This window comes from Melozone crissalis, unplaced genomic scaffold (genome assembly GCF_028551555.1).
Source record: "Melozone crissalis strain CALT ecotype California unplaced genomic scaffold, PUWL_Pcris_2 ptg000016l_1, whole genome shotgun sequence".
Classification (NCBI taxonomy): Eukaryota; Metazoa; Chordata; class Aves; order Passeriformes; family Passerellidae; genus Melozone; species Melozone crissalis.
The window spans coordinates 56,828,224-56,848,251 of record NW_026535794.1 but is presented as its reverse complement, the minus strand read 5'-3'; the positions used below and the strand labels follow the sequence as shown (position 1 = coordinate 56,848,251).

At 37.6% G+C, this 20,028-nt stretch overlaps 1 protein-coding gene across 3 annotated transcripts in view; it reads right to left on the bottom strand.

Moving 5' to 3' along the window:
* Positions 1 to 20,028, bottom strand: part of ADCY1 (adenylate cyclase 1) — a 149,771-nt gene that overhangs the window by 98,002 nt on the left and 31,741 nt on the right. For all 3 annotated transcript variants that reach the window (XM_054273247.1, XM_054273248.1, XM_054273249.1), the window contains exon 2: positions 5,518 to 5,667. In XM_054273247.1, coding sequence (XP_054129222.1) covers positions 5,518 to 5,667 — 150 coding nt within the window. The remainder of the gene's footprint in view (positions 1 to 5,517; positions 5,668 to 20,028) is intronic.

Here is a 20,028-nt window from a genome sequence, read left to right as displayed (position 1 = left end):
TTCCTTCGTTTGGTTGCTGAATTGAAAAGCTAAAAATCTCAGCAAACTGTTATCCACTACCAAAACAAAATCCAACACTATTTGCTTTATTCAAAGTTAATGTAATTTTTCCCTTTCTTCATAAGGGCTTGAAATTAAACACAACAGACAAACGCACTGGAGGGCTTCTGTAGGAGTCATCTTTTTACTCAAATATACAGGAGGTGGTACAGACATCCAAAATGCAAAATGTCTAGATCAAATTGTTTTAAAGGGGAATGAGGCAGAGAATTCGAAAGCAAGACACCCTAAGCAGTAGTTCAAAGTATCATGCAGTGAGAGACATGTTATCTTTTGTTGACACCTTTTCCGTTTCTATGAATAGTTATTAATCAAACCTTTGACTCAGCGGTGACCCAGTTACTACATGCAACATTAAGGACATTGCCCTGAATTGCAGAAGACACTTGGAATGCAGACACATATGCATGCAGATATTTGCACACAAAATTCAGCACTGCACAAGGAAAATTTAGCTAGCTGCACATTATCTGGTGAACATGTATGAAGGAACTGCAGACCATCACCAAAGTTCTAGTCTGTCTCCCAGAACCAGTGCTATTGCAGTAGCATGGTGTTGAACAACATTTCAGCAAATCTAATTAGTCTAGCTGGAGTGGCAGTGTTGTGGTCCTGAAGCTAGACACACAGCTGGCTGTCTCAGCCCCAAACTTCCTAAATCCCAGTAATTTTTAAGTGCTTCATTCGGTTTCTTATATTAAATAGATTAAAGTTTCATGCATTGTAGTGAAGTACACAACTATTTCTTGTAAGACCAGTGTCACCAATAAATACATTTCTCCAGTCCAAAAGGTTTGAAAAACTAGATTTGATTTCACAATTAGTTTTTAAGACAGCAATTTACCCATTCTGGATACTTTACTATTTTCCAGTTGATTTTCCAATGTCAATTCTAATTGTGAGGAAGTACAAAAATAACATTTAGGTTGGAAGGAAAGATCTAAACAAATGGCTTGAAAGAAGGCTTTATTGTGCAAATATACTTGCATGTACTAATGAAATTAAATAATCAGTGAAGATATTTAAGGTAGTTTTGTGGGCTTTGAAGGTTTGCATGAAGTTAAATGTTTTCCCGGCCTTCCTTATATGAAAGCAACAGGCACTTTTCATATCAATCTGTGCTATAACAAGTGCGTTTCACCAAGGAAAATTATGTGTTTTATTCCCAAATTTAGTGTATGAATATGCATCAAAATATTCTTCTTGGCAGGGCAAGAAAAGGAGGGAATGTGATTAAGATTCATTATAAGGTTGGCAAGACTGGGCTAGGATGTAGCTTCCATGCATCAGGAGACCAAAGATATGATGAGCCTTCACCTTGGAGAGAGAGATGAGCAGGGTTATGAAAGTCTACAGTGTTGTGAGTGGCATGGAAGAGGTTATGGCAGGATGATTACCAATGTCACAAAACAAGAGCTGGGAAGCACAAAATCAATTCATCAGACAAGTCCATGACAAATAAAAGGCAGTTGTTTTACACAGCGCATACTTCGAATATTAATTAGCACCCAGTTACAGTGATGACCACAAAACTGTGGGGATGACAAAACTATAAAGATGCTGAAAGAGACACTTGGAAAATGAGAGTCTTCAGGTCTTTGAAGACAGTGGTCCAGTTGCTTCTCAAATTAAGATAGACTCAGAGGAACAATCATATCTCTTCCTTGGAACACAGCTCCATTTCAGGAGCTACTATACCTGCAATTAATACACAGTGAGTCACATCTTCCTTATATTCTCTTTTAGTCAGATGGCAATCAGTTGCATCAGCAGCAGACTCCTTTTTCTGTATTGAATATATCCCCCATTCCCCATCCCTACTTGCTCCTTTCTTTCTTTCTTGGGAAGGGGTGAAGAACTGCTGGGATGTCTTAAGACCAGGAGTCCTTCAGGGAGCTAGGTGACAATGCTTTTTTTGCTATACAGGCAAAGGATGATGTGGAATTAAGGAAGTGGACACAGAGAGATGGTGCAGTGGGAGTGAGGGGAAGTGCTCACATGCTCTTAAGGAGCATGAACAGAAAAAACAGAATTCCAGGGAAATGGACCCACCTCACAATAATTATTCTTAGCTGTTTGCTCTGCAGAGGATGGCTTGCTGCTGAGATTTATAGATAACAAGAGAAAAGGTTTATCCCAAGTGAATGATTGTAACTATTTGCTCATTATCTAAAACTTGGTTCTTGGCCTTTGCTTTTGGTGGAATTGCAATCCAACATTCCACAATACAAGAAATGGATGATGCTGCCATGAAAGCCCGTTATTCATTGTGACCACAGATAATAGATAACAGGGTGAGCCTCACACTGAATATTAAAATAAACAGAATCTGTCTGCTCCCTTTCTCCCCAGCAACACTTTCAAGGCTATTTGCATGAATATAAAAATGCGCCAACACAAGATATTTACTCTTGCTCACAAAAATAGTTTTATCAAAATTATACTTTGGGGCTCTTACTACAAATACATCCCATGAGGAGAATTCACTGTAAGTAGGACACAGAGGAAGAAATCTCACAGCTTCATCTGTGGTGTCTGTCTCACACAGTCAACACTTCAACTCCAGGAAGCTGTGTCTGTTCAAAAGTCAAGACCATGTTCTTTCCTTTCCAGTAAGAGACTTGCACAGAAATGTCAGGGAATAATTTTACCATTTTGGGTCACAATTCTCAGTGTTAAAGGGCTATGTTTTCTAGGGCAGATCATTTGGATGAGATAAGAAAGTCTGATGAAAATATTCAGACGTTTTTAACATGCAATGTTGATACTTCAGAGAACAAAAATACAGAACTGATCACAAAAATTGAACTAGGTCAGCAGCATTTCTTCTCCTCTCAAAACACTCTTGTGTGGTGCCAGCTGGAAACTCAGAGTATGTTATGCCACAACAACTGCAGCATAATTTTGTAGCCTGTAATCGTATTTTAATTCTCACTCTGGTTCTAGAGCTATGCTAATATAGTGTGAGAAGAGCCACAGAAAGTATTTTGGTGGTACCTGTGACAACTAATTAGCATATTTCACAACTGCACTGAGTTTTACACTGTAATACATAAAATTAATTTCACAAGTGTAAGAGAAAAGTTTATTCTCTTTCCTGACCTATACACTGCCTTAGAAAAACATTTGCAGGATTATCTAGGTACACTATCAACAATAATGGCAATTATGTGTGATGTTATTGCTTTTGTTGTGTTTCTGCATGCATGGATAACATATAAAATAAGACAGATTGCTAATGTGCTTTTTTTTTTTTTTTTTGCTAAGAGAAATTGCTAAGAGAAACACAAAAAATCAATTTTGTTTTCATGCTGGATCCCAGAAGTAGGTTTTCAAAGACAGAAATGACAGGCTTGTTTAAATCCCATAAGTGAATTTATGACACATTTATGCCTTTAAGAAGTCTGCAGCTTTGGATTACAAAAGACCAGAATTAAATCTAAAGGCTTTGATTATAACACCATTTTTACACAGCCAGCAAAGACATGCAGTGTTCAAAGAGATGTCTACTTATTAGAGAGTATGTTCAGCTCACAAACAACATATTCACTTAATTCATAACAGAAAGTACTTATGGACTTGTGTTACTCCACACATAGGAACAGACTTGCTAAAGAAATTGCAAATGAGGGACAGTAAAATTGAGTGAGGTACACAGACTTTGAGGACCCTGCCATCTTGTTTGGTCTAAGTAACCACCACACATCACAGACACATTTTCTGAAAAATCCTTTCCTTAGGATTTTTTTCTCCTGAGAAGCTGAGAGGCCTCAGGAACAAAATGTAAACAATGGTTATCTGCTGCTGTGGAATGCAACAGGTGGATCTGTGATTGGTCTCATGTGGTTTTTTCTAATTAATGGCCAATCACAGTCAGCTGGCTCAGACTCTGTCTGAGACACAAGCTTTTGTCATCATTCTTTCTTTTTCTATTCTTAGCTAGCCTTCTGATGAAATCCTTTCTTTTATTTTTTTAGTATAGTTTTAATATCATATGTATCATAAAATAATAAATCAAGCCTTTTGAAACATGGAGTCAGATCCTCGTCTCTTCCCTCATCCTAAGACCCCAGCGAACACCATCACAACCACGCCACAGAGGTATTCCAGTGTCACTCTCTATTATCACCTATACAGAAAGAAAAAGCTAGTCCAAACCTTACACACCAATAGATAATAGCAGATTTAAGCTATAACAGGTTTAAGCTATAAAAGACAAAGACTGTTGTCTTTTTCCCAACCTGGAAGTGAAACTTGAGATAATTTTAGCTCAAGGAGGTAATATAAAAGGGGAACTTTATTTGAAGGCCTTCAGAAGCAGTTATGGAAAGATGTCCACAAAAGCCCATCCTTCTCCAGGGATAAGTACATTTTTAAAGGTTCAGAAAATTAGCATAATTGATAAAAAATACCAATTAGGCAGACAAGTGGTGATGCAATTCCCTCCTAAGGCCAAGTCCCTTCTCTGGAGCCCCGCCTTCAGCACTTGTTGTACTTTGTCCATGAGATGTATCTCAGAGAGTTGTTCTGAGCCTTGGTTCCCAGGAGGAACCAAGATAGCATGAAGCCTTGTACCCTCCAGGGCTTGGAGCTCTGGAATATGTTTTGTCTTTCTGCTTAGGGAAAGGCCATGGAGAAATACTGGGAAAAGCCATGGAGAAATACTGGGGAAAGTAGCTACTAATAAAATGGAACAGAGTTACAAATATTTGTGTGAAAAATATAGAGAACATATAAAGGGAAAAAAAAAAAAGGAAAACCCAAATGGCATGAAGATCTGTGAGTAAAAACAGCAAGGTTCACAATAAAGCATTTTCTTTGTCTATTGTTTCCAAATATGCTTGGAAGGCTGACTGATAAAATTGTATGAAAAAAACTATCAAATAACTGAGGTGATTTTTGAGAAGAGATACTGATTGCTATTACAGTTATTCTTATTATTAGTTGTACAAAAACATAATATATTCATTCTTGTTATCAATTATACTTATTCAGTTACCAGTGCAGCTCCTTGTGCCCAAAATGTTGACTTTTTTTATCGATGCCATGAAGTCAAGCAGGTTATAGAACACTTAGCGAGAAGAAAAGTACTTACAGTGCATCTAACACCCACCCAAAAACATCCAAAACATCCATACTGATAAATAACCACAATCTTATATTACAAAAGTGTGTTGACTTTGATTCAGCCCTAAAATAGATCCCTCTGGCACTGGAGCTGACAGTAGCTGTGGAGTCAGCCTGTACCTTCTCTGAGCTCTGCAGATGAAGAGTGAAGACTGTGCATCCTCTGGGGAGGAAGACCTGAAGCAGATAGGGGAAGGCAGCATTTCCTATGCAATGGAAATGCACACATGCCCTAGCATACATTTGGCAACAATGTCCTGACCTATGGTTCACATAACTACAGTCATCTCAGGAGAAACAGAGAAAAATAAGTAAGTTTTAGAAACTGACCTGTTTTTCATTTTCATCCTCCAGTCTCAGCCTGTCCTCAATGCAGTTCCTGGCCTGAAGGAATGCCTTCCTTTGAGCCCTTTCTGTCAAAATCCTCACAAAGACCCCATACAAATTTACACTGACAAAAAGGATTGCATTGGCCACAAGCTGTAAGAAAGAAACAAAAATAAATGAATATTTTAAAATACAGATTTTCATTTTACATTTCTGCTCAGCAAGGATATATTAAAAAAAACTTGTTGAAAACTGTGCCTTGCTAGCCACATCACTGATACCCCTTCCTGCACCGAAACAATTACAGCAGCTATCACAAATATGGAAAAGCAATACTGCATAATACAGAATTTTGCATCTGTTGGAGTTAATTTCTTTTAGTTTGTCATCTTCATTCATCACCATTTCTTTCATCAGCCCATTGGCAGATCTGTCCACCTAATAAGGAGAGTAATATCATCAGTATTTGTTCAAATATACCCTGAAAACTGAAATAGTTTTTCTATGCCTTTGTAAAGAAAATATATTATTGTCCCTTTTTTAATAGTGGAGAAGACAGGGATTGACAAATCTGTGACTGCAAAAAACGTGTGCCTAAGTACTCCAAGCTTTGATATTGTGTGGTTTGCATTTAGAAAATCTGTTTCTCTTCCCCTATTCACTGTTAGCAACCATATTGTACTATTTGAGAAATCATCCAAAATATCGTTGATGCTATCCTGCAGCAGATCTCTCAGAAAGTGCTGAGTCCTTTCAGATGATGGCCCTCAGCCCAACCCAAGGCCCACCACTATGCAATAATCAGTGACCACAAATTACTTTGGAACTACTTCTATGAACAGTGTTTTTGTGAAGGACACAAAAAGACACAACTGCCTTTCTGGGTTTTTTAAATGTTTTAACAATATGTGATAAAGTTACTTAACTAACATAAATAACTGAACAGTGGTTTGTACACAACTTCCGTATCAAAGGCAATTATGTCCAAGTTTCTCACCATATCCCTCAAACATGTCTTCAGATTATAATTTCTGCAATGCAATGTCTATTTAGTTAGGAGAAAGTGGTGCCTTTTTACCCACTATCTTTTCAGTCCCAGTATCCTTCTATACCCTACAGCCTTCAACAACATCACGATAAGGATTCATGGGACTCACAAATTCCCAAAAATCAGAAATGAGCTGGCATTTAAACCGGCCAAGAAGGACCAAAGTAAGAGCACAGAAAGACATTACAGCAAGTAACACAATTCATGTTAAGTTCCTATCCACCTAAAATAGTTGAAAAAGACCATATAACTGACATTTGTTTCCTTTTTCAAGGTATACATTTCAAGGTAATACACCTCTACTGTTGCATGATCTACCAGCATAAATTGGAGAGCGGACAATTTCTTTTGATTGCACATTATAAGAAGTCAAAATGTACCAACAACATAATCAAATTTTAAGAAAAATAAACCCACTGATATTGTTGTAGAGAATGCTTCCTTAAGAAGACTAGGGTTGAAGGGTTTATGGTAAGCCATTATGGTAAACAAAGATCCAAAATGACATCCCTGATATCTTTGGACAGACTTTGGGAAATGTTCCACTCTGCAAAAATCAGCAGGAAATTTCTGATGTGCAGAACTAAAGGTAATAAACATCCTACCTATTCACTCAGCATAGTGGCAAGAATTGAAAGACTCATTCTGGGTCAGTTTTACAGACCTTGATGGATTCACAAGTCCTCTTTTACCTTCAAACCTGGTTGTTATTAGTCAACAGCACATCAACAACAAATTCCCTGCAAATGTTCTCACCAGCACAAAATCCAATGATAACCTGTCACAATAAAAGGAGCTGTGTCTAGTGGTACTTTCCCCCTCAGATCTCAAGAAAGAAACAATTATCTCACAAGAGCTAAAAGCAGTGAGGAATGGTGTTATAGCTTCCTCCCAAGAATGGCAAAATGTAGGTGTCACAGTTTGACGCTGGGACAATGCCAGTGCCTCCATGAACATATATGCTCCCTGTTGTCTGCTGTGAAATGGGACCAGGAATAGAGCAAAGCAGGTTCCAATTTAGGAATAAAGAAGAAAAACTTTATTAACCCACAACTATATATAAAAAGAAACACACACAGAACTCAGAATGAAAACCTTCCAAAAACATCCCTCCTCCCTCCACCAAATTTCCAATACATCACAGTAAGACAAAACCTTGGATTCTTAATTCAGTTACCATCCCTCAGATCACCAACTCTTAGTCCATCACCACCCTTTAGATAATCAATTCTCAGTTCATCAAGGAGAGAGGAGTCCTTCTTGTGCCATAGGCTTCCCCTGGAAACACAGTTCAGACCTCTTGTGTTTCCTGTCACAGGTGGCACTGCCCGGAGATCATTTGCCATCCTGACATCTTCCTTCCATGTCCAGTGCTGTCACCACTGCGCATAGACCAGAGCTGCTTCTAGGGTTCCCCATTTAAGGATGCTTTTCCCAGTTCCAAACAAAGCACAGTCTCTCACTTTCGGGACACCTGTCCCCCCCAAATTCACGCCCTGGGGCCGAGGGGTCTCGAGAACAGAGATCTTCTTCTTCCCTGAAGACGGAGGGCACCACCACCCTCCTCACCCATTGTCTCTGTTCACGCACTCCTTCACAAAACATCACTGCACTCTCTTGGTTCCAAGCCATTGCCTCCCCCTAAATGCAGTCTCTGTGTCACAGGAAAAATGGTTCTGTCCATGGTTATACAAGAAAAGTCCACCTGAAGGCCACTCCATCATCCCTTCTACCAAGACAGTTCTCAACTACTCTCATGGCCCATTTCCTCTTATCTAATCTCTATCTCTTTTCTCATTCAGCTCCAGGAGGATTAGCATTTGTAAGGTTTCCATCATCCAAGAAAAGGGTTAAAAATCTCAGGGTATGCCTGTCCAGAACTCCCATGCTACCCTGCAGGGCACCTTCTCACCTGCACCACCCCTTCTCCTTCTCGGCCAGCTGCTATCAAATTTCAAGGTGGCACAAGCACAGGCACCTGCTCTCTCTCTCTCTCTCCTGGTGGGCGAGGGGGTGGCTTCCCGATGCCTCTTGGTGCTCCTCCACCCTTCCATCCTGCAGGGGCCTTCACCTCCCTTCTCTGTCCAAGGCCCGGCCTACCTCACCGGGCCGCATGGCTTCCCCTCTCCCTCCCAGCTCACAGCCGGGCAGGGGAGCTCTGACCTCCCTCATGGACTGGATAGCACCCAGGAGAGCTTCCCCCTGCGAGTTCTCTGTTTTTAACCCCCTGTGTTCTCAGAGGTGTATTCATGTCCTCAGTGGCCACACCAGGTGCCAATATTTAAATCTGTGCGTCCATTGGTTTGACCACACCATCCCAAAAACCCATTCCTTTTCAAACCAGGACAGCAAGTTCATCTGCATTCTGATGAATTTTAACCTCACAATCTCATATACCACTCACTTATATGCTACTTCAGATGACAACACAGATAGTAAAACTTTGAAGATGAAATGCAGTACATGAGCATATTATTTCATTATACAGGCTGAGCATAGCCTGCAATTCCCATTCTGCTTCACTTTGCATGATCACAGAGAACTGTTTGAGGTATATCAATTTTTTATCACAAGTTAACACCTTCTAAAATGAAATAACTGTAGAAATTCCAGAGGAATCCTATTTTTGGAGACATGAATATGACTACACTCACCTTATCCTTGCATTTTATCATGTCTAAGTGTAGTGTATTTTAAAGCTAATTCTTCAAGTGCAATGGTATAAAAATAGAAAGGATTTTTAAAGGTTGTATTCAAAGACAGTGAAGAGAGCCTGCAGAATGAACAGAGCTGACAGGTACAGACAGTGCAACTACTTGACCCTGTCCATATACAAAACAGCTGGTAATAACACAGGGTGAAAAGCTATCTTTTTGTGCTGATATCAGAGTGGCTCAACACATAAATAAAGTGTCTCTACAGACAATAAAAAACAGCTAGTTCAGTTTTTGGATTTCAACTGGAAGCAGTAAAACACCATACATTCTAACAATCTGCCAACTGTTCTGGGACTATCATTATGATTTCACTCAAGCAACAGCGATCACCCGGTCTAGGGGTAACCAGTAGGTGGGTTCCTGCTACTTTCAGGCTCAGCAGGGTAAGTAATTTTCTGACATGCTTTGAACAGTTTAAGATAAAACAGAGGCTTAGCTGTCAGCTCTGGCCTGCAGGGAATCAGGAAAGTGATAAAGCAAGTAAAAGATTCATAGATTTCAAAATGTGAGAAAATAAAGTAGGGCAGATTGTCTCCTGAGGTGAGTTCCTTTCCTCTACAACCTGTTTCTACTTAATTACTACTTTTCCCTCAGTTGCAATGAAATACTAGTCTTTTTCTCTAGGTTTCTCAAATGTGCTATTTTCCAGTCTATTCATTTTAATATGTATCATTTTAACTGCACACATATATACATATATGTTATATATATATAAAGAATATGTATATATTTAAAAAATAAAAAAAATAATACATTATTTCCTATAATTCCAGGAAAGATTGTGAGACTTGCTGTTAAAACTAAGGAACATTGAAAAGGTACTAAGGCATTCAGAAATATCAAGGATTTTCATTTTAGGTCATTCCTATATTATTTACTATATTACTGCTTAGTGCTCTTCAGGTTTCACCATCACTTTCTATTTAGAGAACTACCAAAAAACTATTTTAATCGATGAAACACAAAATGGTTCAAAGATAATTTTATGCTGCAAACTTTAAAACAATGTTATTCTTTCAATCCATAATGAGATTACAGGTCAGCCAAAAAACAAAAAGGCTATTATGGTCACGAAAGCGGGTTTCCAAAATTATTTTTAGTCACTGTCAGTGAATCTGACATCTGCATTCTGCTTATTGCAGCATTTCAGTATGAACATTCTGAGCTTTAAGATTCTCAGGTTCTTAGTTGGTTACACTCCCTGCCAGCGGATGAATTCTGGCAACGTTACTTGTGTGAGGGTGTTAGCAAAGGCAGACTTCCAATATAGTTAATCTTTATGGGCTGCCTAGAGGCTGGAACCTCCACCAGCTGTTACGACCAAATGTCTGTCTCTCTCTCTTGTTTATTTCTCTATTGCATTTTTTGGGTCTCAATTTACTTTTGGAAAGGAACCTGAGCAGTGCAATACAGCAACACCCATCAAGGAGTGAGTAAATAATTCTAGCAGTAGATATATGTAACACGCTTATGCATACACAGAGCTTGAGGAGTTTAATTAAAGATCTCCTTTTTATTCCCCAGATTCATCTCCCTCTTCTTGAGTCTCCCACAGGATTAGTTGAGAGACTCTTTGAAGAGTCTTTTGAAACATTTTTCCCTGTTCCAGATAGGATTTATTCTCTCCTTTTTCTTTCAAAGCAAGAATGCTCATGTGTGCTTTCATGGGCACACTTGCTCTTTCTCAATTAAATGGTGAAAAATTCTTCTACATAATATTATTTTTATTTTGAGAGGACTCTGTTTACTCAGAAGACATTCAGTTCTCAGGTTAAGAGTTGCATAGTGGATGGTTCAAAATTAAAGCTGTTTTTTTAGTAAAACAGAATAATTTTGTAGTAAAACAGAAAGCTGTTTACTACTAAATTATCTCAGAAAAATGTGGCTGTTTCAAAAAAAAAAATGTAAGTGACTTCTGGATCACAGAAAACCTTTTTACAAAGTGGTGCTCATATGGATGATTATTGAAGTGCTCAAATAGTCTTAGGCTAAATAATAGAAAAAGAAAACTTGAAGAAACTCCCTCAGAATTTCACTGTGCTTTCTAAAAGGTGGAGTTGTGGTGTAAGTAAGACTTCAATAGTTACTACTCTCAGAGTTATAATTTAGTAGCTAATATCAATATTTCATTTATTTTCAGGAGCGTGAGTTCTCATGACAACTCATGAAGTAGAGTGGAACATGTAGGAGATATAGTCAGCATTTCCATATGAAAATTGAAATTTGCTGGAAAAGGAAAGATCAATGCAATTTCTGTGTACCCTAATCCTTAGATACTTGATGAGCGGTATGGTATGTCTGAACTCTACTTCCAGTTTTCTCCAGTAATTGAATTTTACTGCAAGTGATTTCGGTGCCACTATTGTTGCTCCTGTTAGGATAATATAATATTTACTCATTCTGTCAAAATACTTTGACAATGTAACATTTACTCATTCTGTCAAAATACTTTGAGATGCGGCAATGCAATGCATTACTTTAAAATTTGAATGTCTATTTGTGAGGAATGTCTCTAAAGAAGGAGTTGTGAACAGCTTACAAAAATGACTTAGTCCTTCTATCACTAAAACCCTTGAAAAGCAAGGCAAGACTGCTCTTTATGAAAATTGTTGGTATCATGAACAAGAGTTTAAACAAAAATAGTCTCTCCTGTTATGGCAAATACTAGCATTAGAGCAGTGGTTTATTTACAGTGCTAGACTGTGCAGAGGAGAATGCACAAACAGCTCTTGATTCTGACATGGTGTTGTTAAGTTTAGAAATTAATTTAGTCAACTCACTTTGAAATGTTTCGAGCATGCTTAATTACTAAATCTGCTCCCTCTGATCGCTGAAGCAGTGTAAGACAGGAAAGAGAACTTCTCCCTAGTTCCTGAGAGTTTCCAAAAAAGAGCACCCTCCTACCAGAGGAGGCAGCTGGACAATTTTTCTCCAAATAAATGTATTCTCATTTTGAATAAACATCCCTCTATTATTTTGGTAAAGTTTAGGTTCCAGCTGGCTTATGTCATATGCTAAGGAAATGCTGTTCTGCTGTGCTATTCACACGGTTTCTGCATTCATTTGTAACCTCCTTAATCTACAGCATACTCTAAAAGGAGATTAGTGTACAGTTATTTCAGTGACAATGAGGGCAGGAGTCACTGTTAAGGAAAAGACAGTATCACTGGGATGTCTATACTGTACAAATAAAGAGAAATTATTAGGATATCAAGGATACTAAGTACACTAACCACATCCAGTTTTTCTGAAGTGTGCACACACCATGTGTAATTACAGAAATCCACTTTGTGTCTCCCCCTTTGTTTGCATACCTGTTTGACCTAAGTAAAACACATAATTTAAAACATTTTTTTAAAGTAAATGCCATATACCTTTGTAAAAATGTTCCCTCTACAAAAGCAGAGTTACTGAGAGCCATCAAATACACCAGTCTTAAAAATTTCACTTGATCCATCGTTCTTCAAAGGATACGCTCTTTTAGCTTGGAAGCATGCTCTGGAAGAAGTTAGTGAACCTCCCTCCCACGTTATAGACTGTTGGCTGTTTATCCTGCCCAAAGCATTTACCTCTGAAATCAGGTAGCCAAGACTTATGATGATGGAATAGCAGAAGTAGAGCTGATTGAATCATAAATTTTGAATCCTAAACCTTGTGCAACATGGAAACTTAAAATGATTCTGATAAATGTAACTATGATTATGCAAGATACCAAATATTTATTGTGCTGAAGTTGCAAAATGGCAGCTTTCTCCTAATCAATACCCTCATTCAGGTATATTATGTGAATCTATAACATTAATTTTGGCCTCTTTTTTTGAGATTCTTAAATTCTGTGCCTTTCTTATGGAATTTCTGAAAGGAACTCACAATTCCCTCATTTTTACCTCTCCCAAGAGCAATAAATTAAATCTTTGTTTTGATGTATTCTGGGTTTGGGTTGAGGGGTTTTTTTTGTTTGTTTTTTTTTGTTGGTTTGGGAGTATTTTTTTTTGTTTTTATTTGGTTAGTTTTTTTGTTTATTTTTTGGGGATTTTTTCGGTTTGGTTTTTTTGGGGGGGATTGTTTCGTTTTGTTATTTTCTTGTTAGAAAGACAGAAAGCAGCACTTATGCACAAGAATTTTTGTTCTTTCTGCTTTTTTAATGAAGAAAGAAATCTGATTTTTAGGGAATTTGAAAAATACTATACAAAAGACTTACAGGTAACCTATAATAGAGAACTGATGTATGAAATTTTAGATAGAAGAAATAAAGGACTGGATGGAAAATACAGGCTGAAATGCCTTTGAGTATAACTTCTAAATTACTTCAAACTTTTCCAAATAATGAATGATTTCATAAAAGCTGTACTTCTGGGAGAAAAAAAAAGACCAAAGCATACAGCAATATTCTTTTACAAATGGCTGGCAAAATTGCAATAGTATTGTTTGAAGCTTTCCAATGGTATGCACTGGGCTGCTGTACTTCAGATATATAAAAAAAAATTTAAAATGGTATTATTTGTCTCCACCTGATCCCTGTTTTTTATATATAATGTGTACTTACTGATACACGTGTGTTACTGACATAATGTGAACAATATTAGTTATTTCTTTTGGTCTCATATTTGTATGCATAAGCCCCACTGATGTTAGTATGAACAATCTTCCCATATATCAAACTAGAGCTTCAGGTAGATAACAGGAGGTTACTTCTAGATAACAAAAACTCTCTCCAAAGTCCACAGAAGTGGCGCCATTCAAAAGAGAAAAGCTGAAGAATATTACCTGTGAGGGAAAAAATTTTCCTAGTCATCCATATTACTTTCTGGGTATACAAGAGGAACTGGCTTTCCACAGTTTTTCAGTATATGAGAGGCTATGAATGGCTCTCAGAGAATATATGAAAGATGTGATACCTCAGCTATAGCTTTCTCTTGCTCTTATTGTGTACTGCACTCCAGAGTGTAACAGGTTCATGGAACAACACATACCTTAAACACAATAATATGGTCTCAGTCACTTCCATCTGTGGAAACATGACACAACAAGCTACCCAGAAAAAGACAAAATATTCTTGCTAATGCCTTATGTGTCACATCCCATTTCCTACTTCTGAGAAGATACAGGCAAATGTTACTGATATGGTTTAGGAATGGTATTCTTCAATTTAGTGTTCTCACCGAAACACTCCAAACCATGCAAAAATAGTCCAAGCCATGTGTAAACTCTCTCACTCCCTCCTTCCCCTCCCTGTCCTCCTGTAGCAGCTAGAGAGGAGAACTGGAGGGACAAAAAGCAAAGATCATTGGTGGAGATAAGAACAGTTAACCAGAAACAGCAATAAAATAAGCATGGTAACAGCAGCAATATCACTGACAGAGTGCAGAGGAGAGGCAAATGATTCAGACACAATTGTTCACCACCAGCAATACCCTGAGCATGGGAATACTCCTGCCCTGGCAATGATGGGAGGTGGTATAGGATAACCTCCTGTGGCTATTGCCACAAGCCATGCCTCTTGTGGCTACTGCAAATGTTAACCATTTCCTAGCTGGAACCAGGGCAGTTACTTATATTCCTTTCCTGGTTTAGCTGTTGCATTCTTTTGCAGTGTTTTTTTAAGCCATTATAAAACAAATAAGCCCTCAGTTCTTCAGTATACTGGAAGTGTACTAGTATACACTTCTGTACACTGGGAAGTCTGCTATGGGTTTGCGGGTTTTGGACATTGCAATTGCTCCCAAGCATGAAGAATAGCTGCTATCTATCACAAAATATTTGGAATATGCTGCCCAAGTCATTTCAAATAATTTCTATAGAAATTGTGGCAAATATTTTTATTTATTTATGCATGCCATTAACTTCACAGAGTCCACATCACCAGCCTCTGAAGTTATTCTATATCAACCCAAATTCTCAGCTTCCTCCCCTTTTCTTATTAGTTAGTATAATGCTTATGTTTTGCTATTAGAGCATAGTGCAGAAATCTTTTGTCCAAAATTTATTTGCATTTGTTGTATGGAATACATGGTTCCTTTCCCCCACAAGAATCAACCTATCTTTTTTTTTTAAGCTGCAGTAATTAAATACATCAAGATTGTGGGGATATACAATCCAAGCTAGTTTGAAACCTTTAGTGGTACCATAGTTGCTAGGTGACTGGAACTTCAGATCATAAATGAAGTCTTTTTTTCGAGTCCTGTGCATGGTTGAGAAAAAGCAGGTAGTGGCCTCAGTCTGGTGCCTGGCTGCTGCAGACAGGAAGCATTTCTTATCTAGAGTACGGCTCTTAGACTACAGATGCAGAATGAGGCCATGGTGTCAGTTCAGCAAGGGCAGGCACATTTTCAGATTGTGCCTGTAACAACCCAAAGAGGATGACTGCCCAGTCTGAGTGGGACAGCCTCTTTCCTGGGCTCCGTGCCATGCACCCTTCGCAACCCATTGTGTGGCCACACCTGGAGCGAACTCACTGTTGCCTCATGCTGCTGTGGCATGATCAGGTTACACACATAAAGTATACTCCACAATGTCCCCCTTGCAGGGCCTGGTGTTCTAAAGAGTGACAGTTATGTCTTGAGCCCCTGTATGTTCTGACAGCTGGAACACACTTCCAGCTTTTCACTTAGGCCCTCTCAGTCAGCAGCTTTAATTTAGTTTTCAAAACATTTTCTGTGAAAACTCAAAAGTGCTATATGAAGTTTTGCTGGTAAAACTTGCTGGGGCAGAGGGCTATTCTGCCAGCAAGTGATAGAGCTGGTGACACAACATGAGTTTTCTGAGTCTGAGCTCTGTTCTCTAGTGTTCAAGCTTGGAGTTGTCAAGCCTTGGAACTGTGCTGCTGAGGATGAAATACTATCCCCAGGCTTACTCTATGTGCTTCACAGCCACTGAAACATCAACCTGGTACTGAAATGGTGCTCTGCGCTGTACACAGTCTATTTCCAAAGAAGACTTGAGTTTTGCAACTGGAAAGTTGGGTGCATAAAACCTGGGAAATGCAACATCAATCCCTAAAACCTATAAGTACCTTTTTTGAATTCAGCTTCATGGTACTTTTTAAAGGTCTGGGAAACCGCCATGGATGCAATCAGGTTCCCAAATCAGTGTGTGTCAGTTAGATATAATCACAGATATATCACAAATGAGAAAATAAACACAGATTCAACTCAAGAAGCTGTCCAAATATTATACTGTAATGAAGTCATCATCAAGAAATCATTCTGAAATGCATTACTTAAGATCCTGCATAATAAATTCAAGTAATTTTTGGTGACACAAGCAGTGTCAGGTACACAGTTCCATACAAATTTTGGAACTTCACATTTATTTCATGCCACTAAAAAAAGTTTGCTCCCAAAATGTCCAGAAGTATACAGAAGTCTTCTAACAAATTACCTCGAAATTAAATTGAATTACTAAACTATGAGGACTTGGTGGTGAAACACCTGGTCCTTTAGAGGATGAATGAAGCCAGATGGAGATAAAGAGAGGGAAAAGGGCATGTCCTGTTGTCCTGGCTGTCTGTGCACTGTTAAAATGAAAACATGACTGCATCAGTACTAAACTAATCTCAGTCAGTTTCCCCTTGCACCAAAAAGATTGCCTGCTAGACCTGACAACTGTCCTCTTGTATCACTTTTTTTTGGTCTCCATGCAGACATTTGATGCAGTGGGTGAATGATGCCACTTCTGGTCAATTGTCCTGAAAAGATGAAAGGGCTTGCCTTGAGGAAATCATGTTCTATTACACAGAGCCCGGTTACTTTTCTCCCCATTGTGCTTTACAACTTGCAAGAGCTGTCTTTACAGATGATACGATTTTCACTCTGCAGGGTCATTTAACCTACAGTGTCTTCTGTCAGTGTTGGCATTTGAGAGCTTTAATACTGTCAAAGTTAAAGGAGCAACTTAGGAAGAGTTGCTCCTTCAACTTGAACAATAAAATGGCTAAAATTTTAGAGAATTTTAGCCATTTTATTGTTCAATTTTGAAAATTATTTTTGCAATGAGAAGCCAGCTATATATACCATATGTCACTAAGAAACTGATTAAAAAGGGGATTGATAGCAGATTTAAGAAAACAAATTCTGGTCACATTTGCACTTGATGCACAGGCTGATTAGGACCACAAGAGAATATTCCTCTGTTTAATTATTGTAATTAACAATTTAATCAATCAGTCAATTTTTTTCAAGAGAAGCCAAATAAATTCTAAAGATTTAGGATCAAAGGACCAAATCCTACTGATTTTCAGTTACTGATCCTAAAAATCAAGTTAATTCCTGGAACCTCTATATGGTAATGATTAAAAATAGTCTGTGTGTGCTATAAAATGGAGGCACGATTCCATAGTTGGGAGTTCAGGTAGCATTCCAAACTGATTAATACAAACCTCATTGCTGGATCAGGACCTTAGAAATAACAATCTGACAATTTTGTGAGCAACAGAATGTTTTGAAAGACATATCATAAGGGCACAAGACTAATAAATTCTTGCATTACATGATTGTCTTGTTGTGTGTACATATTCTGGTTCTGTTTTAATGTAACATCATTTAAACGCAAAACAAAAGATTCTGGGAAAAAGAATATTGTGAGTGCCAGTCATATAAAAAGACAGAGTTAAACTGTGGAAATAAAGTATTAACTCAAAAACTTGAAGGTGTAACAGGATATAAATTAAGGGGTCTTTTAGTAGAAAAGAGGATGAAATGGCAGAAAATGCAAAATAAAGAAAGGAAAAACGAAAACAATTAAATGGAACTGAACATGCCTATTCTGAATAGAAGAGTATAGGAGTAATAAGAGGGCTAAAATGAGAGATATGCCAAATTAACACAGTCTTTAAGACTGTGCTTTTTTTTTCTTTTGTTTGATGTGCGTTACTTTCCTTTTTTTTTTTTTTTTTAATGTTATATTTTGGTCTGCCTCGTAAGAGAGGGGTTTGGGCTATCCTTTGTTGAAATGAAAGAAACAGGTAACGATCACAGAATGCTATTCTTTGAATTCTGAATAAGATGCCTTTCTGGTTTGGTTTTCTTGGGCTTCTATAGCTATCAAAATACTCAAAAACTCACCCCAACTTTCATTTAATTTCTTCCTGCTTAAAAACTCTCTGGTAGGTCCCTTTTCTGCTTTGAATGTCTTTTCAGTTCTGGTTAGCTTAAAGTTGTCCATCAAATTAAGATTGTATGATCTTAAGAGAAATTATGCTATTTCCATGTACATATTATAAAAGATTGCAAATACCATAATTTTATGCTCTGGAAAAGACAAGAGTGATATTTAACTGAGTTATTGAGTATTATGAATATTTCTTTTTCTGCTCCAAAACAAATGAGAAAGGAGAGATAATAGGTTGAGCCCCAAAGTAAACTCTTCACTGATAACAAGATAGTAAGAGTCAATTGTAACTACTGTAATATGTCATATTATGTCATATTATATCTTCCTTAACTGTACAGAAATCCTCTCTTGCTGATTGCTCTCTTTATGGCACAAATAAAGAAATAATAAGTTTAGAATAAGACATGTATAGTACAGTGTTGCTGTACTTTTGCCTTCTTTTGGTACCGGGTCTGCTTGTTGTCTGACCTCAAAGCTACAGAATAAATCCAGGACTGTATTTGGCTACATTTACAACAGCAAGCAAAATGCCCAACAGGTGTGCAGTTGGAAAGAGGAGGTGCTCAGGATGCCCTCAATAGGTGCATTTTGGAACAGGTTACTTTGGACCAGCTCTAGTTTTCCCAGTTTCCATTGCAGTCTCTGCTCTTAAAGACACAAGATGCGTTACCAGCATACAGACAAGAGATTCGGCCTTTTCTTCACCTCCACCCTCTTCCAATACAGCAAAAAAGTAGATATCACTTTTTTAAAAGTCTCTTGCCCCACAAGTCTCAAAGGACTTGTGTCATAAAGACTGCACAGGTAGAGAAGAAGATGATGCATCACAAAGCTATGTGCTGAATCATGCTAATGTAATTGTGTTTAAGAGGAGTTCATAAGAAAAGCAAATATAGTACTATTGGCTATACTATGTGTGTATGAGAAACCTACAATATACAGAAGAGCCTGAGATATGTTAATTACTCCATGACAAAGCCTTGATTCCTAAAGGAAGATTAAGATACTTCTTACCTAGTCATTTAAAAACTTGTCAACCATTTTAATATTTTCTAATGTCTGCTGATAACAGTAGACTCCTGAAATAAGTAGTTCCTAAATCATTATATGATGACACCAGAAACAATCTTGGAAATTACAAGTGTGCAATAGGGGATTTAGAAAAGGTATGTGATACTGAAGTAAAGTTTCATTATAATTATGCAGACATTTAGAATATTCTAGACCAGAAATGTAAATAAATAAATATAATTTCACAGTAAATAAGAGACTCTCCATTTTGCTTTTTTCTTTTCCTTTCTGTACTTAAGAATAAAAATATATGCGAATCATACATTCTTACAGCAACTGCATATTATTTACATTATTTTTTATGACACTGAAAAGAATTTTGCATATTAGATTATTCTAATGAAGACTCTGCTTTACTGTTATCATTAATAGACTGTTTTGATGTATCTTTTGAAGTGTAATTAAAAATAATTTAAAAAATGTTTTATGTCAAAACCTTCAAAAATTTTCCTGTGTGATTGTCCCAATGGTTTGACAAAGTATCCACTTAAACAGTCCATGAACCCTTCTATGAAAGATCCTAATTTACAGATTCATTAGTGATAGTTCTCCTGCCTTCAGAACTGA